General features: G+C 42.9%; 1 protein-coding gene across 2 annotated transcripts in view; it reads left to right on the forward strand.

Moving 5' to 3' along the window:
• The window catches only part of PDLIM4 (PDZ and LIM domain 4), an 89,945-nt gene that overhangs the window by 14,827 nt on the left and 51,099 nt on the right, over nt 1-24,019 (forward strand). For both annotated transcript variants that reach the window (XM_039485266.1, XM_039485267.1), the window contains exons 2-3: nt 6,021-6,172; nt 22,510-22,594. In XM_039485266.1, coding sequence (XP_039341200.1) covers nt 6,021-6,172; nt 22,510-22,594 — 237 coding nt within the window. The remainder of the gene's footprint in view (nt 1-6,020; nt 6,173-22,509; nt 22,595-24,019) is intronic.

Here is a 24,019-nt window from a genome sequence, read left to right on the forward strand (position 1 = left end):
TCGGGACCAGCTGGAAATGCTAACTGTACACAAGTGATTATTGCACAGTATTTGCCCCCTCTCTTGCAATATGATCACACCCTTGTGCCCCTATGCAATCCCGCTGACTTCACTGGGATAAAAGGCTCTGTGCAAAACTCAACATACAGACAGCCCACATACTGAAGAGTTTACAATATAGACAAAGCGGGCACAGAATAGACGAGATGTACTGGGAATCCCAGAGGGGGAATCCCATATTGACTCACTTCTTTTGGCCATCATGGAAAAATTGAGTCTTCGCTTAATAGTCTCCAGGGAAGGTATCCCAAAGTGTATGCCAAAATGTTGGCTTCCTCAAATAGCTTGAAGTGATAACAGGTGGCTCTGCTCGATAACAATTGCAGATATTGATAGTGAGTGTTTTTATTTTTAACTGTTTCCATTGCAATTAAAAAAAATCTTCATGGAAATATGGAGATTATGGGGCAGATCACTGGCTGGTATAAGTTGTCATAACTCCGTTGCAAACAGCTTACTTCAGCTGAGGATCTGTCTGCATGGATCATGAATATTGTCTTAGATTTTGTAATAGGTTTTTTTTTTACATAACCTTAACTATGGAACAGTTTTGTTTTGACACTTGTCCCTTGTAATAAAAGTTTGTTTTCAACAATGATAATTTCCAGCATCCTTATTGTCACAAAGCCTCAATAGATTATTCACAGATCATTATTTTGTCTTAAAAACACCCCATTCTAGTTCATTACCTTCAGAAGCACGCACAAGGAAAGTTCCTTTGAAAATTGTCCAGAGCTCTGGTTAGAAAGTGACTTCAGAGGGATATAGAAGAAATTAATAAAATGGGCTGGCACAGATATTTAGTAATGTTTAATTCCCTAATATGTGCGTGCTCACTCTCAGACCCTGCTGGCATATACTTCATTCATGTCACATGTACTTTGGTCATTGATCAAAGCAGGCTCCAGGTCTAGCCGACTGGAGGCATGGATCAATCTGCCAAAAGTCCTGTGCCAAAAATCTCATTTGATTTATGCCACTTTAACTCCCCTGATTTTCAGAACATGCCCTTTAGTGAATTCAAGTCAGCCTGAAACACAAAATTACTGGGAAAAAAATCATTAATACAAGTTAAGGGTGCCCTGGGGATAGCTTTTACCCTTCCAGAACATGGAGTTCAGCAGAAACTAAGGAATACAGAGTTAAGGCAAATGCCCAAAGTGGGTTTCAAACTTCAAAGTTGCAGGCCAAGGAGGCATTAAGTGGCCCATTCATCTCACTGAGATGTTCTTAGAGGAAAGAGAATACTCCATGTTGATGAACATAGCTTGAAGCAATAGCTCTGAGATGGGCGAACTGAACCATTCATGTCAGTGGGTGCTCCCTTCCTGCCAGCAGTGCAGGAGAGTTTCTGATGTGTGTTATGCACACTGGTTCTTAGCCTCTCACCCCAGTGTTTTTGGTCATTGCTCTGAGCATGCCTGTTCTAAGCTCCCCTTCCAGAGGGGCTGGGCTTCCCCAAATCCTAGCTCACATGGGGGTAGGGAGGAAGGCTTGGATACTGCAGAAAGGAAAGCCCCCACCCCAGAACTTGGCTCACATAAGGGAAAGGGAGGGGGGTCAGACTGTCAGATGGGCAGGGAATCCCAGATCCCAGCTCACATAGGATGGCAGAGAGAGGGATGCCCACGTCCCTGTTGTCCCCTTGTCCCCTTCCCCGTGCCCTTCACCTGAGACCCCTGCCTCTCTCCCCTCCCCTACCACCCATCACCATTTGTCCCCTTCTGTTTGATGCAGCCCTAAACCTCTCTCACCCCTTCCCCTCCTCCTCCCCCAAAAGGCCCCTCCCCTTCCAGTAAAATCATTTGCGTATCTAATTACAATTTTTTTTATTACATTCCAGAAAATAATCTCCTCACATGCCCCTCCTCCCCCAACAGAGACAGATTTTACAGATATGCCTCAACCCTTTTCAGATTTCTGCCCAAGGAGGGTCAGGTTCAGAGGCCTACTGCTTATCCCTTTGAGCTCTCCAGCTGGTGTGAAACTTCCAAGGCTAACAATCCTATTAATTCGTCTCTCTCCACACTCAGGGTAATCAATTTGGCACGAAAATCTGTCGTATGGGTCAGGTTTGCGACAAGCCAAACTGAAGAGGCAAAATGTTTTCGAAGTAACCTTTTAGTTTTGATTTCCCCAAAGAGCTGGTAGGTTCCATGTCTGTACTCTTTTGGAGTAACTTACGAGCATTGGACACCCTGCTACAATGAATTAAGCCCTGGTCTGATGTCTGTGTGACTAAAAATGAGTTGCCGGAATCTCTGAATTTATAAAAAAAGCTGTTTTGTTTCTCCTTGGAGTTATATCTTGGGAACCCCTTGTTCAAATGGCCCCAAATTTGGATCAATGTCAGAACTGGAGGGTACCAAATTTCAAGGCTAACCATGCGTAACCATGTAGACTTTAGAGCAGTTAGAGTCAAGCTTTAAACACAAACCTGGTCTTAACTACAGTAAGGTTGTTACCTTGCTATAAAAGGTCCCTTATCCAATTAGTGTGGCAACAACCAGACATAACTTCACATTTTCCTGCCTATAAAGGCCCTGATCCTGACCTAGGATTCTTCTGTGGGTCCCTGTATCCATGCAGAGTCCCACTGAAGCCAGTGTGATTCTGCACTGAAGCCAATGTGAGTCTGCCCTAGAACAGAGATTCTCAACCTTTTTCTTCCTGAGCTCCCCTGCCCCCCAACATACTATAAAAACTCCACAGCCCACCTGTGCCACAACTGATTTTCTGCATATAAAAGCCAGGGCTGGTGTTAGGTGGTAGCAAGCAGGGCAGTTGCCTGGAGCCTCATGCCCAAGGGTCCCCCATGAAGCTACATTGCTCAGGCTTTGGCTTCAGCCCTGGGTGGCAGGGTTCAGGGCACAAGCTTAAGACCCATATGGTGGGGCTTTGGCTTTCTGCCCTGGGCCCCAGTGAGTCTAATGCTGATCTTTTTGGCAGACCCCTTGAAACCTGCTCGAGGTCGCCCAGGGGACCCCAGACCCCTGGTTGAGAAACACTGCCCTAGAAGATTCAAATGCAGTTGGGGCCAAAGCCAGCACGTTAGAGGCCCCCATTAATATCCACTTCTCAGTGGCTTGAATTTGGCTCAGAATGTGAATGGGATCATCTCACTGCTGTAAATCTGGAGAAGTTGGCTTGTAGTGCTTTAAACATAATTCAGCAACCGATACAAATGTTGGGCCTGACACATATTACTACCTCCCAGTTACTAAAGGACCAGTATTTATATCCCAAACACATGAGACCTTGAAAGGCATTTCCATGAATAGCGTAAAATAATTCCAATATGAAAAAGTTGCCAAAGTAATTTTAAATAAATTGCAAACTAAAAATAGTAAACCACAAAGAACTCTGTTTATGAATGGCTTATTCTCCAAGTAAGCTCTGATTTAGTTAAGCTGAATGGTGGGGGAAAACCCTATCATGAATCTAGATTTTACTTGGACACTTTCATCACAGTGGAGCCTGAAAATGAAGGAGTTGGAAAGCCCAGTGGTTTGTACAGAACAAAATAAGCCATCTGAAAACACTGAAAAGTAAATGAGAAATGCTGATTCATAATGTCAAAAGCATCAAAGGGCCTAGTGCAGGTTGCTTGTTCTGTTTAGACACGAAAAGGGGTTCTGATCTTCCCATAAGCCCTTAGAGTTCATGCCCCACTGGTACTCTGTACCCATCATCATGAAAGAGGTATTCTATGACAAGTGGCATGGTCAGTATGTTTTAAACTGGATACTCCCTGCCCTGTTCACTCAATGTCTTTTCACATTAATCCTGCCAGGGGAACAAGTTGTGCCCGCAGAGGGCTCTGTGTGGTGCTGAGGCCGGATCAGAACATGAATTCATATAATACTCCTCGCCAATACAAAATGGGCCTCAAAATCAAAATGTCTATCTGAGCCTCTCTATTAGCCAGGTGATATTGCTATTGCCCTGGTCTCCCTCTCACCCCTCGTCTGTCTCACTACATCTGTCATATTTAAACTTAGACTGTACTCTCTTTAAGGCAAGAATCATGTTTGTGCTTGTTTATTAAGGTCCCTAGTGTGCCTCTGGAGGCTCAGAATAAATAACACACTGCAGTGTGCATGCCGGGTGGCATCCAGAAATCAACCAGGGCCTGAATTGGGTCCCAAGTGTTTGATACAATTGATATATGTGGTTTGTTACCGAGTTTGTTCCTTGCATCCATCCAAACAATGCATATAAGGGAGACAGTATGGAGCTGAGTAGCGATCCTGGTTTTTGAATCACATGTTGAATATAGTATAGGAAATTTACTTTCTAGGGATGTAAATTGTGGGGATTTTTTTGTTTAAAAACATTTTCCTCTTAAAGACCCTCTGAAATGACCAAGTCACAATATTGGAGAATTTCCCTTTCACTTTATTCTCAAACCAAACAATCATGTTTGGAGGTTTCTTTATGTCGTTAATACTGTCATTCTATAGCAGCAGGCCGATCACTCGCAATCCATATAAAAAAGCATAGTTCCATTTAAGAGTAAGATACAACAGAGATCACGGTTGTGTGTAATAGGAAAAAAATCAAAGCCAAAGAATTTTCCATGAGAAAGTGCAGTTGCCAAGAGAGACAGTTGTTAGAGGCTGTAATTCCATGACTAATTTGTAGTTTATACTTGGATGGGAAGGTGGAATCTCTAGTCGATCCTAAATTAGACTTCCTTTTAATCCTAATCTGTCTGTCAGAGATGTGCCTTGGTAATTCTGCAAAATAATATGTTGAAGCAGTCACGCATCTCTTGAGAGACAGGATTATTCTAGTATAAATAAAGACTGACATTAAATGGTATCCAAAAAACATCACATTTAAAATGCAATGAGAGATGAATAAATACAAAATCTAACAGACTGCACTTTCTCACTAGATAAACCATGCTGGTGACTCTCATAGCAAGTGTGTGGAAGCATAAACAGATGCTATGAATGACTGAGGAGGAAATTTGAGGACAAACATTTAGCTATCAACAGTTTACACAGTTAGACACACATTTATTGGCAACTGTACTGCCTACATATTACATAATTTTTTATTTTTGCAAAAATTAGAAATATACTGGGCCAGATACAGGCAAAATGGCCACTGCTTTGAATAACTATGGCTCACTCAGACCTATAGTGTTCGGCCCTAAATCTGTACAATCCAACCACAACTGGTACCTGGACATGTCATTAGTTTCCCCAGAAAGGTTTTCTAAGCTTAGTGAGATTTTGGCATTCATACAAAAACAGTAGGGGAAAAGTGATGGAGATTTAATAAGCATAATGATATTTCATGCAAGACTGGAAAGAAACATGTAATTTGAGCAGCAGTTGGGGAAAGCTGATGTAGAATATCACACCTCTGAAGGAAGCTGTTAGCATAACTGCTAGGATGCTTCTCTTTGTTTTTGCCAAAAAAAAACAACCCACCAACTTTCATTTTTTCAGCACTCTTCAGAAGTTGGTTCTCAAGCATGTTATGGAGCCTGGGAATAGAGGCTGGGATTTTCAAAGGATCCCAAGGGATTTTAGGTGCCCAGATCCCTTTGAGTGAAGGGCTACATTACATTATTGAATGTAAAAAAGCAAGTTTGCAAAGAGAATGTTATCAAGTGCTCATGGAAGTCAATGGGAATCTTTTAATTTACTTCAAAGAGCTTTGAATCTAGAATCATCTGGTGTGTCTGCAGAACACAGTCTTCGGGGGAGAAAATAGGGCATCCCAAAATTGAGGCTACTTCTGAAAACACACCCAAACTGGTAAATATCTTCATCCCAGACAAAGCACAATGGCCCTCTCCATTGAAAACTGTTCACTCACAGCTGCTTTGGTAACAGGAAGTTTGCTACAGTCCTTTCCTTTCCAGTCCTCTTTCTTTAACTGTTATGTGTTCTCACACAAAGCATCCTTTTTAGTAGCACTTTTTTTTTTCTTTCCTTGTGTAGATTAATCCTGGGAGTAAGGCAGCCATGGCTAACCTGTGCCCTGGAGATATTATTCTGGCAATTAATGGAGAGAGCACAGAAAACATGACTCATCTAGAAGCACAAAACAAGATCAAAGCATGTATGGACCAGCTGATGCTATCTGTGAACAGGTAAGTGTCTGCATTTTCCCTTCAAACACGTACACCTCTACATAGTAACTGTGTCCATATTTGTAACTAGATGTCCCCTTTCTTGAGGTGCTCTTCTGCAGCCCCATGGCAACCATGAGCACTTTCCTGTTTTCCTCTGAATCTCTGAGCTGTACGCTCTTTCCTAGCTAGGGAGGACTAGAAGGCAGTTCGTGTTGGAGCAGATCTGATGCGACATCTTAATGTCCTAAAATAATCACATCTGAGTGACCCTAAGGGCTTGTCTACATGGGGACGCTCAATGAAGTTAAAAGTAAATCTACTAAAGGTGTGAAGTCAACAAGCATAAATTAAAGGGCATTTCATTCAGGAGTAAAATGGCCATAGTACGTAGTTCACGGTAATTTAATCCTCGTCCAAGGATTCCAGGGAGGATTAAGGGCTTGTCAAAGCACATTAACTGTTAATGTGCATCAGTAGGTCCACTTGGACAGCTAGTACAAGGCAGGCTAGTGCGGGGTAAATTCACACCCTAGTTTGCGGCGAACTATTTGTTCACACGGACAAGCCCTTAATCCACCCTGGAATCCTTGGATGAGGATTAAATTACAGCAAATTATGGCCACTTTACTCCTGAATGAAACACCCTTTAATTTATGGATATTGACTTCACACCTTTTAGCTGATTCACTTTAACTCTCCTGAGTGTCCCTATACAAAGGTGGTCTAAGGGCTGGTCTACACTAGCTTCATCACTGGGTAAAAGATCCACAACCCTGAGTAATGTAGTTAAATTGACTTCATCCCCGGTGTAGACAGTGCTAGGTCAGTGGAAGAATTCTTCTGTTGACCTAGCTACTGCTTCTCAGGGAGGTGGATTGCCTACGTCAGTGGGAGAATGCCTGCTGTCTGTGTAGGTAGTGTCTACACTGCAATGCTACAGCGGCGCAGCTGTGCCACTATAGCATTTAAGTGTAGACAAGCAGCCCCAAGTATTCCTTCCCCTCCCACCAAAAGGCTAAGCATGCTGCCTCTGTAACATTTCCTGCCTGTTTGTCCAGGGAGCAGGCCACTGGGACCAGGGCTTCATTTATACATTTTATTATTTTTTATCCATTCTTTCCTATTTGCATTGGCCAGTTTGTCCCAGGATATCATGCAAAGTTGGTACATCAGTGACCAGTCTTTTGCAGGTCTCAGACTAAAGAATGACACCGTAGTGTATCAATAGGTTTGTTTCTTAATGTGCCCCAATGGTTTGTGTATCTGCTCCAGGTAAACAAATGCTTTTAGAATGACGTTATAGAAAAGGTAGATATGGCAATATATATTCCAGGTCATTTGTATTTGAATTTGCATGAGCACACTGTAGGGCTTTTGGTAGAAGCAGATTTACATGTCTAAACATCCAGGCCTGTTCCCACTGAAAAACTCCCATTGATTTCAACGGGAGCACTCTTGGGACTGAAATCTGGACTTGGAGAAGCACCACATACATAGCACCTATTACCTTAATCTCTTTTGTCTACGTGCCTTAGCACACTTTCCAAGCTCTGCTGAGTGTTTAAACTTTTAGGAATGATTTAAAGCAAAACAAAAGTTCATGTAAATGGATTTTGTTTTTCTTTCCACCGGAATTCATTCCCTGGCCAAATGTTTCTAATTAAATCACAAATTACTATAATTGTCGAGCCAAATGAGTGAGTTTTACGAGGCACATTAATGACTAATGTGATCTGTGATAGATATAAGTACATTTATAAGATTTTCCACTTCATGTTAAAAAGGCATTTCCTTGCGTAAAGAGCTACCATTCACTGTTTATACTTCCTTTTAAAAATTGTTTAGATTTTTGGACCTTCAAACCTGGTCTGAAATCTAAGTAACTAGTTATTGGTGTTTCACAAAGCCATAGCCTTATTCCTATGTGTACAGTTTGGTCATTTATAAACAGCTATCATAAATAAAGTAGAACTCTCTTTTAACATTAATATTTTAGTAGTATCCAGAGAGCCCGGTCAAGTTTGGATCCCATTGTGCCAGGTCCTGGAGGAACAGAGTATATAGTCCTTGCCTCAAAGAGGTTAAGTGGTTTGTTTCACAGAAAGCTTCTTCACAAGCAGAGTTTCATATAACAAGAGAGGATCTATCAGGACTGCCACATCTCTGCTTCCCACAGCGAGTGGCTTTAGTAAGAGTGGCCTGTGTCTTCACAAAGTGGGATTGTAGCGAGACTGGGAAACAGGGATTTCTCCTTACTCCTCTCCACACAATGTGGTAACACTTCTCTGCTCCTTCTCCCCCTCCTTCTCTTCTTTACCATTTCCCCTTGGAACTACAATGTGTCATGGGGCTACCTGAAATGATTAGGGGTTTGGAAAGGGTCCCATATGAGGAGAGATTAGAGAGGCTAGGACTTTTCAGCTTGGAAAAGAGGACACTAAGGGGGGATATGATAGAGGTATATAAAATCATGAGTGATGCGGAGAAAGTGAATAAGGAAAAGTTATTTACTTGTTCCCATAATATAAGAACTAGGGCCTCCAAATGAAATTAATGGGCAGCAGATTTAAAACAAATAAAATAAAGTTCTTCACACAGCGCACAGTCAACCTATGGAACTCCTTGCCTGAGGAGGTTGTGAAGGCTAGGACTATAACAGGGTTTAAAAGAGAACTAGATAAATTCATGGAGGTTAAGTCCATTAATGGCTATTAGCCAGGATGGGTAAGGAATGGTGTCCCTAGCCTCTGTCTGTCAGAGGGTGGAGATGGATGGCAGGAGAGAGATCACTTGATCATAGCCTGTTAGGTTCACCCCTCTGGGGAACCTGGCATTGGCCACTGTCGGCAGACAGGATGCTGGCCTGGATGGACCTTTGGTCTGACCCAGTTCTTATGTTCTTCAAGGGGACTAGCACAGTGGAACCTTCTTATGCTGGAGTAAAGCTTCACTGTAGGTGACCCTCCACTGAAATGCACTGAAATGGAGCTCTCACTCCACTAAAATGGAGTATCGTCCTAAGTGAATTCATGAAGGGCACAAACAAATCCCCAACTGATGTTAGTCAGAGTTTTTCCATTAACTTTAATGGGAGCTGGATCAGGCAGGCCATTGTTATGATCAGATTCCAGTGTATACAGAGCAACCAATATATTACATTTGAAGACATGGGATTCGTGCACCAGAACATTGTAACAATCTTTATTATACAGGGTCCTCAGGTTCTCAGGTAGAGGATCTTACAGCTAGTCAAGCTGCTTTATGGAAGCTCAGTCTGTTTAGTTTATCCAAGAGAAGGCTAAGAGATTACTTGATCACGGTCTGTAGGTTGCTCTGTGGAAGATTTCTGATAGTAGATGACTCTTTAGTTTAGCAGACAAAGGCATGACAAGATCCAATGGCCAGAAGCTGAAACCAGGTAAATTTAGACTAGAAATAAAGTGGACACACATTTTTAACAGTCGGGGTAATTAACCTTTGCAACAATTTACCAAGAGATGTAGCAGATTCTATCGTTTGGGATTAGATTTTTAAAGATATTCAGGTATTACTGTGCTCAGCATTGTAACACATAACTGATTTAGGAGTCTTAAATCTCATTTTCAAAAGAGATTTTGGCACGTATGAAGCTCATAAGTGCCTAAATCTCTTTTGAAAATAAGATTTAGGTTCCTAAAGCAGTCAGGGATCATAATGCTGAGTGCAGCTACACCTAAATACCTTTAAAAATTGGGGCCCTGAAGTCTTTATATGGGATCTGATGTCTTTCTAAATGAGATGCTCTAAGTCAACCACAAGTTAACACCTTGATGCAGCAATGGATGGGTGAGATTCTTTGGGCTCTGTTACACAGGATGGCAAACTGTGTAGGCACCTGATAACATGTGGCCAGTTATTGGGCCAGATAAAAGGACCCAGGCATCCATCCATACACAATTCCCATTGACTTCCACAAAAGTAATACTGATGTACCCGAGGACAGAGTTGGCTACAAAGTAACCATTTACTATGTGCTTTAACTTAGGCCTGGTCTATACTGGGGGGTTTGATCTAAGTTATGCAGCTTCAGCTATGTGAATAACGTAGCTGAAGGCAACATACTTAGATCAACTTACCGTGATGTCTTCATCGTGCTGATTCGACAGCTGCCACTCCCCCATCGACTCCGCCTGTGCCTCTCACCGAACTGGAGTACAGAAGTTGACGGGAGAGCGCTCGGGGATTGATTTATCGTGTCTAGACTAGACACGATAAATCGATCCCCGCTGGATTGATTGCTGCCCGCCGATCCTGCCGTTAGTGAAGACATACCCTTAGACTGGATCCTGCAGTTGTTTCATATATGAATACGTAGTTATTTATAAAGAAAATATACCCTTATGGCTATTGTGCCAATATAAGTTAATTAGTGTAATATTTAAATAAGGCCTTTCCCCTGATAGGAAAAATTGAATAGTTTATTTTGTACAGTAAGGCAGGCAACTACAGTAACACTTCATTAGCTCTATTTTTAGCTTGGCCCAAACTGAGTGTTTGGTGACATGGCTGTTGGATTTCTCTGCTCAGTCCTGAATGATCTGTTGAGTTCCAGATAATCTTGCCCAATAATTAGTCATTGCTGAAGTCTGATCCAGGGCTATGTCATCAGTGAAAATGAATCACCATTCAAGAGCTGCCTTTCTAAGAAAGAAGTGAGATCATTTGAGTGAGGGAACTACCTCTGGGGATAACAAGGATTTTTTTTTTAATTGTCTAGTGTTACTATCCTCACAGTAGTGAAAATCTGCAAGTTTCCCATGCATTAGAAGTCATTTAGCCTGCACGGAGTCAGCTGACATACACTTGCGTCTGTCTATGAAAAACCAGAGGCAGTAGATTTGCATATGGGACACTGGTGCCCTTGCACTGTGCTATCAGCCTCCAGGCCTGCATTAGGCAGAAGCTTCATAGGTAGCTGGTTAGGTGCCAGTTTTTGTAGAGTACCTCTGGCCATGCCCCCCACAACTCTGCACCATTTGGAAGCTGTACAAGTATGGCTGTGACGCTGGCTCCCACCACAGTATCAGTGGTAGAAGGCTGGCACACACCAATCTGGCTACCTCTGCAAAGGAGTTCACTAAAGGTGCTCCCACCGCTCCCCATTCCACACCACCACCACCAATTAGGGCTGAGAGCTGCCACCTCCACAGCTCTGGCTCACCGACCCCCAGCATGGCTTCTGGGAGGGAGTCTTCCCCATTAAGGGTTCCCTTTCACTAATGAGGCTCCAGCCCAGCCACCACATGGCCAGAAAGCTGGTTGGGGGATGCAAAATAATGCCTAACAGCACCGTCTCTGTCAACTGTAGGCCATTCATGAGCCAAAACACTCTTACGGTTACTTACTTAATTTTCTCTCTGGCTTTGGGTTAAGAGGATAGACCTTTCCATAGCAGCCAGTGCAGTCAGTTGGCACACTTACGTTAACTTCATGATTGGTAAACCATCAAAGGTTTGGATATGGTCCAGACGAGCATACAGAACAACTTGAGTCTGTCCAATTCGTCTGGAGTTCTTCCAGGGTCAAGTTTTCCATGAGATTTGAGCCACTTCCATTTCTGATCAGGGCTGGAGGTACAAAAGGCCAATCTCTTTTGTGGTATTTTTCATTGGCTTTGCACTACACTAGATTTGCAGAATCTAGCTCTTTAGGGATTTGCTTTGAACTGAATTCTAAAAAGACACCGAGATGCAGGGTGTTGATCACTTCTTACTCCTGTGCAAGTACTGCACATATTTCTGAGACACGAAATTCTTACACCGACGCCCTCCTATCTCAGTGATTACATGAACGTTTTCCAAGTTGTGTCCTTGACGTGTTTCACTTCTTTGTTTTCTTCTAGCTAAAAAGTAATTTGCAGGTCAGCAAAATCTTTTTTTTTTTAAATTTGCTTATTTTTTAGCTCACAAATTAAAACAAAAGTGGGGGATGTGTGAGTGAAACATGTTTGAGATAGCAGGGTTATTTATTGTTTTGTTACTCTTTTGTATTTGCTGAGTGAGTACTTATGGAATTTGGTGCTGCAAATATTTTGCCAAATAAGGCATCACCCAAATCCAGTGTGACTAATCATCATGTAAAGAGAGTAGAGGACCTCTCAATGAACATCTTTCATCCTTGGCTTTCCATCCAACACCCTTTTCTCACTGAACTCTCGACATTATGTGCTATTCAGATATGTAACAAGATTGTTTTTGTTTCCAGATTGTGTTCATCAAATGCCCTTTGACTCCCACTGGAAAGTTCAGCAGGAAAATCAGAGACTGGATGAATAATTTATAAAAAAGAAAGAAGTCTGGTCTTTTGAAAGAAAACAGATTAGCAGCCCTGGACACACTAATGGCCTGAGTTTTAGAGGTGCTGATCAACCACATCCCTCGTTGACTTTGGGAGTTGTGGGTTGCACAGCCCGTCTGTAAAACTGGGTCATATAAGGCACTCAGATACTGTGCTGGTGCGCATGATATAAAAACCCAGAGTGACTGAAAATGTATTCAGCACAGAGTTGGTGCAGCATAGGCAATGAAAACTTTCCTGTGCTGCCCAGCCTATGCACCTGAACAATATTTTGGAAGGAGCACCTCAAGCAGTAGGGTCTTTCACCATCATGTGGGATCTGTTGATAAGGGGCAGAGATGACTTCATGGATAGATTGCAAATAGTTCTCTGTGTAGTTGACATAAGAGCAGTGTTGGTTATGATGGGTCAGATAAGCTATAATTTATTTTTTCTATTCCCTGATTGAATAGTTGCATAAACACTCCCAGCACAAATACAAACACACATGCAATTTTGCAGGGGGAGGGATAGCTCAGTGGTTTGGGCATTGGCCTGCTAAACCCAGGGTTGTGAGTTCAGTCCTTGAGGGGGCCACTTAGGGATCTGGGGCAAAAATTGGTTCTGCTAGTGAAGGCAGGGGGCTGGACTCAATGACCTTTCAAGGTCCCTTCCAGTTCTAGGAGATTGGCATATCTCCAATTATTACCTTTTTTTAATTACCTAAGGTACTGTTAGCTGAATGTCCAGACTGCTTATAGATTTCAAAGCCAGAAGAAGGCAGAGCACTCGAAATTTCATTTTTCCAAATGGCATCTGCTCCCTTTATAAGGTTTGCGGTGTTCTTTCAGTAGGAGACAAGCTAGTGATACCAGTGGATACATAATTGCATTGGAACTGAAGACTGAGGGGCTGATGCTGCTCCCATTGCCCTCAATAGACAGAACTGGGGAGCTCTTGACAAGTTTGTGCCCAGTCCTGCACAGGTTTGCAAGGAAGGGGAGAGGGTGCAAGGAGATTCCTTTGGTACCTGTGCTATCCCATCCACAAGGACTATGTGTTGCTTTCCTTCCAGAGAGCATGAGGTAATGCCCTTACTCCCCTGGGCTGGCCATGTGCATTGAGAAATGGATGTTTCAGCCTTTTCAGCGATGCTGTAGAACAGTGTTTCTCCACAACCAGTCTGTGGACCAGCTCCGGTCCCTTAGATCTCCCGGACGCAGTTGAGGAAGGCAGTAAGGCAGTCCCTGGTATCAAAAAGGTTGAGAAACACTGCTACAGAGGCTTTGTGGAGCCCCAGGAGCCAATGTTGTCTCAGGCACAACGTCTCCTCTAGCTCCAGCAGGAGCTGTCTGCCTCCGTACTGACTCCAGTGCAAGGCTGTATGGTATGTGTTTAATCTCTGATCTGTCCTCAGTTAGAGGACTATACCATGCTTTTATAAGAGGCTGCTTTCTATCTGTGATTTGGGGGCCTGATTCCATTCCCACTGAAGTCAATGGCAAAACTCTTATTGGCTTCAGCAAGAGCAGGATTTTGCCTTTGGTGTGTGAGGCCATTCAAGGACACCCATGCTAGGGCAAACAAAGTAATACAGTAGCCCATTTGTTCAGAAATGAAGCAGAGGAAAATATTCCTCAGCCCCTGAATGAAGCCAGCTTGTATAACTGATTCACATGTGGTTACTGATGTAATGTATGAGAAATTACCTAGGCATTCCTATGAAAGGGGGCAGACATTAGGGTCATGGTTAATGGCTTTCAGATCCAAGAGCAAGAGTTCAAGTGGGCTTAGTAGGCTACTAATGGCACATGTCTTCTGGTTTATGTGGGAGAAAGTAAGTGAGGGTGTAAATGAAGATTTAGCAGAACAATTTAGGATGACATCTTATAACTCAGCTGGCATGCTTCTATGTCGTCTTTTCCTCCTCCTGTTAAATTTGGAGCCAAGGTAGCGTAATATATGGCTCATTCATCATCCTGAGATTGCCAAAGGAGAGTAAAATGGCAGGTTTACGGCAGCTGTTTAAAGAAGAGGTTATTTTTATTAATCAGCATGGCGCGCAGAGTTCTTTCTCGCAGAAACGCTCTATGGACATTCTGATATTTAATCATCAAACCTTTGCATTTGACTGGAGGCCAGAGATTTCAATTTTAAAAAAAAAAAGTAAATTGATGGTAAAATCATTGTATGGTAAATCTTGCCCAGGTTCGTTTATTTGTAATAGAAGGTGGTTCTGAGTTATACAAATAACGAAAAGAAGCTTGAACTAGGAAGGCTTATATGAGACAGAGCATGCCTTCCTAGTTCATATATATACACACACACCTATAATAGACAAAGATGGGGAAAAATTTGGTATTGAAGTATAGTAAAACTGGCTATGCTGTCACACCCTCACACTCCTTTCCCTTTATAGCCTGGTAATACTAGAGTTCTGCTGTTGTCAGGGTTGATTGAATAAGTCACATGACCCTACAATGTACTGAGCCCTCTTAACTCCCCTTGAAGACTATGAGTTGAAGGCACAAGCCCTAAAAATTCTGTGAACCAGAACACAAAACACATTATATAGTACACACGAATAGCCAACAGTTCACTGTTTGCAAGTCTGACAAGTACAAGGATTCATCACAAAGAATATATTTTGCTGTATATATGAACTCTTGAAAATAGGTAACTTGCCTAAAAAATATTCTTAAATTTTGCTGTAAAAGGCAGACCTTGGTTAATCATATTATGTAGATTTCAAGTTGCCTTTCAACTTCCTATATTTCTACTTTTTCTCAGATTGAAAGAGCACAATGGATTTTTTTTTTATCCTAAACTATTTCCAAATTGTGACTTCTATGAGACCCGAAGTTGGGGTACTTTCAGTGTAAAATAGCTGGGAATGGTTACTTTGCAGTGTAATCACACATACAGACTGTTACCTCAAGTATCCATTTTTCCTGAAATTGTGGTTGTCCTGTGTCCCAGAGGTGGAACAGGTGCACAAATACACCATATGCATCTTTAATTGATTTTTCTGTACTGTCCTGAATTGTATTAGTCTGAAAAGTAGCTATGTTAAAATGCCACTTACCAAAACTTCTCATTCTAATAGGCCTACTTTGGAGTCAAACATAAATGTTTACTGCTTTTTGCCCTTGTTTGCCCTCCAAAACCAACAGCTATGGGAGCGTAAACGGGGTTCCATTCTGCCTCCTACATCATCAGCAGAATAGCTAACTGAGCTCCCAATGCAGAATGATCGCACCTTAAATTTCAGAGCCAGGATGAGTTTGCAGGAATTAGGAATTCCAACTTTTTACTTGCACCCAGATCAGACTTGATATGATGTACTAGGGAGAGAATATACATGGAACCCAGTAGTGCCATTTTTACAGTCTCTTTTAGATGTGTAACCAAAGGTTAGAGTTGCGGTTAAAAATCATAAAGAGCCAAATTCTGCCCTGCCGTTGAACTCCCATTGATGTCATCTGGAGCCTTGTGCAAAGATTAAGAGCCAGATCATGCTTGCCTTACTCATACATGTAGTTCTACCAAAGAATATAATTCACTCCAGTGCAAAGGGCCAGCATGAGGCCTATGCACCATTTAAGTTCCACTTAAGGCAGGTTTGAGAGGCCTTGCTGGTTCTCTGCGTGAGATGAATTTTACCTCGAATGGACAGGCACTGTGTGCTCACAAAAGGTGGCCTGGTAATGGTCCCTAAAACTCTCCAGAACATTGCATGGTCAATTTCCTTTTGCAGTCTGACTGTTTCCAATACTGTAAAAGTTTAATAAGGCTCCCTGGAGGGTAATGTCTTGGGTACAGTTGCTGGAAATCATGCAGTAATATTGCTGGGATATGGGAAATATTACTATATGTGATGGTCCCAAGTTTCCAGTAAATGTGCCACTGAAAAAAAGTGAATCACAGCTTCTCCTTTGGAACTCCTCAGGGTGTGATCCAGCAAAAAAAATATCCACAGCCTTCCTGGCTGTGCAAAGCCCAGAAAGCAACATACCAGTTTAGCTGGGAGGAGGAAGTGAAACTCCATCTCCACAGAAAGTTATTGAAGTGCTCTGTAAAAGGCAAGGTGGGTGAATGAGCCCAAGAGTTCTGTACTTCCCAAGTCACAGAAACTTGCTTCTGAATCCCTGAAGCTCCAGGGCTGGATTAGCTACTCTCAGGCCTGGTCTACTCTAAGAAGGGGGGTCGAACTAGGGTACGCAAATTCAGCTATGTGAATAGCGTATCTGAATTCGAAGTACCCTAGTTCGACCTACTCACCCGTCCAGACGCGGCGGGGTCGAACTCCGCGGCTCCCCCGTCGACTCCGCCACCGCCGTTTGCAGTGGTGGAGTACCGGAGTCGACCGCAGCGCTTCCGGAATTCGAACTATCGCGTCTAGATCAGACGCGATACTTCGAACTCCGAGAAGTCGAACTCACCGCGTCGACCCGGAAGGTAAGTGTAAACCTACCCTCAGTGTGCCCTGGAAAACAGACAAGACTATGTGCTTTACTTTAAGTGTGCACTTAAGTGCTTTGATAAGTAAGGGAGAATTTAAACATGTGCATAACTTTAAGCAGATGCCTAGAGTTATGCACATGCTTAAGTGCTTTGCTGAACTGGACTCCATAAAATTAACTCACCTCAGGGAAGGAATCATCTAACTTCTGAGCAGCCCAGGATTCCTAGAGAATATTCCATAAATTTTGTTTCCTACCCACTCCTTCCAGTTCCCATCCATGTTTATCTGGTTGTGTGACGTTTTAACTCTGTTGCTGAGGCAGAGGATAGTCTTATGTGGCTTTGTAGTAATTGAACCAACATTCTGTAGTTACCTAGGGGAAATTATCCCTTGGGATTATGAGCAGTAGCTGTAGCAGCTGGTGTTTTCAGTCCAGTTCCTAGTGGACCAGTGTCCATATCATAAAACCCACACTCTCCGTTTACTTGTTGTCTAATCAGAGATGCAAATGTCTTGATGAGCGTGGACACTGAACTAATCCCTCACCCCTAAAGGTGACCCTGGCGGGCCAGGGATCGGGCACAATGGTATGATTGTGTTGGGAAGCTTGCACAGCTGCTGCACACGGTCACACCTGTTCCGTTGTTAAACAAAGGACTGCAGCGTCCAAGGCTGTCCTTGGCCTTTTTCCCAAATGTTAAGATTTCATTTGCAAGGGGGTGGAGGAATTAGAAATACAGTAAGATCCAGGAATTCCCATGACTGTAGAGCAAATCTTCAAATGAAGAGAACAAGACTTCCATATTGTTAACAGGTGAAAAAGCTTTTGTTAAATATGTGACTGTATGCAAGCAATTTTTCTAAAATGACAGTGAGTCAACTAGACAAAAAATTAATAATGCAGGATAAAGGGTGACTACAGTTTCTTCTGGCTTTTTAATAACGTCTTGTCAATGGCTCTGTTCCCACAGAACTATATATTGAAGGCATGACAGAATGCAGGTAGAATTATTTTCTTAGTATAGTTGTAGAAGATATTCAATTAAAGTAGAGTATTGTTGATACAAGGTATTGACTTCCGCATACCTGACTTTAATTCCTTTCGACATAATACAGCACGTCTGAAAACACTTTGCCCGCCCTGAGCTGTGAATTAAGCAGCCTACTAGAAACAGACAAGTGAGAGGCCTAATCTATCACCTACTACATTAGAAAAGTCTGATTTTTGTTACATACAGCAAGGGCTCAATTGTGCTTTAAGGCACAGTCCTGCTTTGGGGGTGGCATGGAGCTGCCCTGACCCTAAGATTCCTTCCTGAGCTCCCCACTACTCTGAGGGAATAGGGGGGAATGGGTCTGCTACTATTACCTCTTTATGGAGTGCAGCTTACTCCCCTCTGCATGCTGCTGGCCTCATTCAGTGGGCAGGTGCAGAGTAGCATTAGAGCTAAGGACCTCTCCTTGACGGGGCTCTGTGTGCCCCCATGTAGGCTCAGTGAGAGCAGCCCTTCAACTTTGGCCTGGCCGTTATGCAGATTATGCAAAGGAATAAAGGCTGCTTGCGTCCCTTCCCCAATCACTGAATATCTGCAGACAGGCCAGGCACATGCAGGCCCCAGAGTAGGATGGAAGTAGCCTGGAATTGGGCATTTCTGTGGGGATTCGGGTGTGTCTGAGGGTTATTGTCTGGACAGGTCAACATTTTCCACATTTCAAACTTTTATTTGCTGGTTTTTTTTTCAGTTAGTTCTGCTCTACAGCACCTCCTTGCAGACACTGGGCCACGCTGGTATAAATGCAGAGTAACTCTGTCTGTACGTGTCACTGAGATTAGAATTTGGCCCAGTGCTGCCCCTTCTAGATAGTTATTTGGTAGAAGTGCTAAAACCAAAATCATCTTCCATTCAGGCCAAACCCTGATGCTGCTGAAATCAGAAATCAGTTTTCCTTGTGGGCCAGAAATGTTGATATGGAGAAAAAGTCTCAAGTTTGATTTTTTTTTTTTAAAAAAAGCTCTAGCCACAAATAGGATTTCATGCGTGAACCCGGGGACTAAATTCCAACCCTATCTTTCATGATACATCTAAAAAGAAACCTGGAATGGTTTTGGAAAACTTAATCCCAGTTTTCCTGGTACACGCAACAGGAGCTCTTTGTTTCTGAGTCGGGGAGAACTGAGAAATCACAGTTCGGCAGTTAGTGATGACTATATCCCTTAGGCAGCTTAAGGCAGAGAGAACATCCTTTTGCTTATCACTTTATCTTTCAGAACTGAAATCACTTCATGAATCCTTCCTCTTTTATTTGCTGGATTTGTTGCAATCTTAGGGATTCTTCTTAAATTGCATTTGGCATTTGGTCTCCAAAGCAGATCAGAGCAGGAAGTTCATAACTGTCTGATGCCCATCTGAACAAATGTCAAACTAATTTAATGCAGGGGGGAAGAATGAAATTATGAGGTCCTTTCCCCCCACCACACCCTTGACCAAAGTACCTAGATATTTTCCTGTTTTGCCACCTCAGAATGAAATACTCAAAGTAGGAGCAGCAAACACACAGCAGTAGATTATGGTAAAGATCAAGCTAGGAGTGTTAGGAATGCTAAGGCCATGGCTACACTTGCAAATTTGCAGCGCTGCAGCAGGGTGTGAAAACACACCCTCTCCAGCGCTGCAAATTGCGGCGCTGCAAAGCGCCAGTGTGGTCAAAGCCCCAGCGCTGGGAGCGCAGCTTTCCCCACAGGGAGGTGGAGTACGGACAGCGCTGGGAGAGCTCTCTCCCAGCGCTGGCGCTTTGACTACACTTAGCGCTTCAAAGCGCTGCCGCGGCAGCGCTTTGAAGTGCAAGTGTAGCCAAAGCCTGAGATTCCTGAGAGGATCAGCCACCCCTAGGACAAGGGATGCCGAACAGTAAAACATTTCTAGGGACAGACTTGAGTTACAAGGGGGGTTCCTCTCCCCAGCATCTAGTCATTATAATACAGATGCTCCCCGAGTTATGCAAGACCCGACTTACGCAAATTCGCACTTACGGAAAAAGTTCCATAAGCCAGAAATAGGATTTTTGAGTTGTGGAAATTTTTGCATAATGTGCGGGTATAGGTTTCCGACTTACGCAAAATTCGAGTTATGGAAGTCTTTCCGGAACTAAGTCGGGAGGCGTCTGTACAGGTAGTTATATTAGAGTAAAATGTCCAGCTATGAAAAATAACGTGTCCCTGTGTTGCAAAAACTAGACTCAGAGGCAGCAAACAATGTGGAAAAATAAAAGCATGGAACTTTGGGGCATGTTCGAAGCCTGTTGAAGTCCATGGGAGTCTTTGCATTGACTTCACTGAGCTTTGGATCAGGCCCTTATTTTGCAGAGGTTTATAAGGGGATGGGCTCTAGAAAGACAGGAAGTAGGGAAGAATTCAAGTAAAAAATTCCTGGGATAAAACTGTGCATTTCTTGTTTTCCACACTGAGATGCTGCAAATAATTAAATGAAATTCAGCTGTGGTGTGTGGCAAATTGGGGGTAGAGTCCAGCGAAGGCATTCTTGGCTGCAGCAAATAAGCTACACCTATTAGATTAAACAAACTTGCCACATTTTCCAAAAATTATCTGCACGTGGCTCCTGAGGTTAAACAGAAAGTTCTGTGTTGCATGAATAAAGCACATGATGAAGATGAGAGAGAGAAGCAGACCCAGGCAACAGATTCCTTCAGGTTAAAATGACTGGGGCAAAATGAAATCTTTGGACCCCGTCATCCCCTCCCAAGGAAATTCCCTCAGAAAGAGCTAAGTTGTTCAGAAACCTTTGCAGATCAGGTACTTGGCACCATAAGCACCAACTCCATGGGTGCTCCGGAGCTCAAGCATCCATGGAAAAAAAGTAGTGGGTGCTCAGCACCCACCAGCCACAGCTGTTCCGGGGAGCCACCGATCAGCTGTTTAGCAGCTAGAGGGAGGTGCTTGGGGGAGGGCGGTAAGCAGTGGGCAGGTCGGAGGTCTTGGGGGAGGGGGCGGGAAGAGGCGGAGTAAGGATGGGAACTCGAGGGAAGGGGCAGAGTGGGCTGGAGCCTTGGGGTGGAGCTTTGTGCTCTGGTGATCCCCAGCTGCGTAATGGCCCCTGAGGGAGGAGTCTTGTTACCAGCCAGTGTAAGTTGCAGCAGCCCTGACGCTGCTTTAACTTTTGTCAAGCTCTTGGTGACTCCAGGACTAAGGGAATACAAAGCTCTGAGAAACTGTCCCTATGACTTTGATGGGCCTCAGCTTGTCTGGCTGTTAGCACATTTTGATATTCTTGGAGGAAAGGTCTGATGTAAGTGCAGAAGATTGCTGTTATATTAGTTATTGAAAAACTGCAGCACCCCCACACTAATGCAGTTTTATAAAAATTGGAATAATGTTTTTCCAGCGTTGTGTTCACAATAGCTATATTGATCTGATCGTGTTATTAACAAATGGTCTACACTGCTCTGAACTACATGTTAGAAACAGCTACTATAGGCTCCTTTGGATCCACAGGTTCAGCAGCGAGGAAGAATGGCCTTGTAGTTAAGGCATTAGCCTTATACCTGGGATATTAAGGTTCAGTTCCTAGTTTTGCCATAGACTTCCTATGTGACGGCAAATCACTGGATCTCCCTGAGCCTCAGTTCCTCATCTGTAAAATGGGGATAATATTATCCTATTTCAAGAGTGTTGCGAGGATAACTATTTGGGAGACATTTCAGTGATTCAGGGGCAGGGCGTGTCATATAAATACCTGAGTAGATACAATGTTCTTTTTTTTAAAAAAAAACCCGAATCAAATAGACGATCCTACTATTCAATCTTGAGAAATTGAAATGGCATGAGAAGTCCAGAGCCAAGATTTTCAAAAGCTGCTAAGTCCCATTTTCAAAAGTGACATAGGTACTTAGGCTCTTAAATATCACTGAAAGTCAAAGGATTCCTTCCTTCCTTCCTCTCTTTTGAAAATGGGACTTCGGCGCTTTGGAAAATCCTCTCCCTGTTCTTCTCATGTCATTTCAGTTTCTGAGGTGCCTTTGAAAATTTTCAGCCCCTTTAAGAGGCTCTCTTTGGCCTCAGAAATGCCAGTGAAACATATGAATACATATGCTAGACCCTGTGCATGCCCATTCAATTCTCTGCTGTAGAGAGGAGACCAAGGGGCTTTTCCAACAAATGCAGCAGACACAGAAAGCAGGTCCTACGTGCTCAGTACATTGAACTGAACAGAAATATGTCAGTGAGCTAATCCCTACCGTACACTGGGACACCTCCGTGGAAAAAGTGTTCAGGCCTATGGAAAATCTTTGAACAGTGACATTTGCCTGCTCCAGCACTCTCGCTTTGCATGGCTGAAGATGCATTTGTGCACAGAAACTGAAGCATTATGTCATCTTTATCAGGCACATGGTGTGGAAAGGATCAAGAGTAACTTAGGCAGCAAATGGTACAAACCTCTTGTTGAGTGATGTTCATGTAAACTCTGCTGAGTTTCAGAATAGCATTCGATTACCTCCAGTGAAAGCACTTCTTCATTAAACTTCTCTGTTTAATTTTCATGTTTAATTCTTATTGCAGGGCTGAAGGCAAGACTTGGTCTCCTAATATTCTAGAAGATGGAAAAGCACATGCTTACCGGATCAACATAGAGTCAGAATCACAGGTATGGGAGCAATAATTAACTATCTTCTAGCCTGGTGAAAAACACTCATGCTCTCATGTCCCCAAAGAATGCCCCTTGCCATTTAATAGTAACATGTTTTATTGTCAGCCAGCTTTCTATATAACATGTTTTTCTAACTTGTTTCATATCATCTTGCCTTTCTGGGATTGACTCCACTTTGTTTTCTGGTTTGTCGTATCATAGACTGTGGTGCATCTTGGCCTGTGTCAGTGTCTTTGTCCTCTTTTCTTTTCTCTGTTTCCTTTCTTCTCTGTCTTGCTTTTTCTATTTTGTATTTTGTCTCTTTTCCCTTAATTTTCAGTCTCTTCTTCCTCTGCTCCAGAATCTGCCCCCCACTATTACATTTCTTTAGTCTAACTTCTCATCAGTCTCCTTCTTCCCCTCCCCGTCTGCCCACTTACCCACACCTCGAAAGCACCCACATCCCCTTACATGAAGATACCTAATAGCTAGGGAACAAACCCCACAACTAAAGATCAGTGTGAAGGATCTACTATATTGAGCAGTAGCAGCAGAGGCACTGGAGCTGTCTGCCTGCAGACTTAGGAAGACAACACTGTGGGGGTTCACATTAGGTTACCGTTTGGAAGGTTATGTTTGCTACAACAAGGTACACTGCTATATTCTGCAGAAGCTGGTGGCACGAAAATTTCTACTTGCCATACTCATGCTGGTTCATGCTGTTACTCTGTTAAGGTGATTTGCTGCAACAATCTTGTTTTAAAAATTTCTTTAAGATCTTTTACCTTTCTTCAACATTTATAAGGAATCCAAAGACGAACACCATGTGTCCGTGCCACTGGCATATCTCTGGCAACACATTTTCAGTACTAGCTGCAAGCATCTGATTATGGGTTCTCCCTTAACTGTGCCTGGCCCCATATGAAATCCACTCCAAGATGAATGTCAGAATTAAAAAGATGTGGGGAACAGTTATCATAAAAACATGAGAAACAGCAGACTTTTCTTCAGGGAAGAATGAGGAAGTGGCATTAAGATTGACAGCAGAAAGGTCAACAAATGGTGAACTCAGCTAACAAGAGACTCGAATAGGATTTTAGGAAAACATTGGCTAGCTCTAAAGAAACAGTGTGTAGGTTTCTACCGTGGAGGTTGTGTCACATTGACACCATTTATTCTATAGTTATTGAAGACATAGGGTGATCTATACGCTTTGGCTTTGTATTCTGTCTTTGCTGGCTTAATTAATCAATTAGGGCAATATATTCCGACAGATATTTTGGATAGACTTTGATATGACCAAAACTTTGCATACAGTGTTAAATTAAGAACAAATGTTCTGCATTTTGACTGCCAGATACAACATTTCTGAGGTTTAAAGCAGATTGGATTTGATCTTCCTATTAATGTACATTACATATGGTACTTTTTAAATAAAGGCAA

This window comes from Mauremys reevesii, linkage group 8, assembly GCF_016161935.1.
Source record: "Mauremys reevesii isolate NIE-2019 linkage group 8, ASM1616193v1, whole genome shotgun sequence".
Lineage (NCBI taxonomy): Eukaryota > Metazoa > Chordata > Testudines > Geoemydidae > Mauremys > Mauremys reevesii.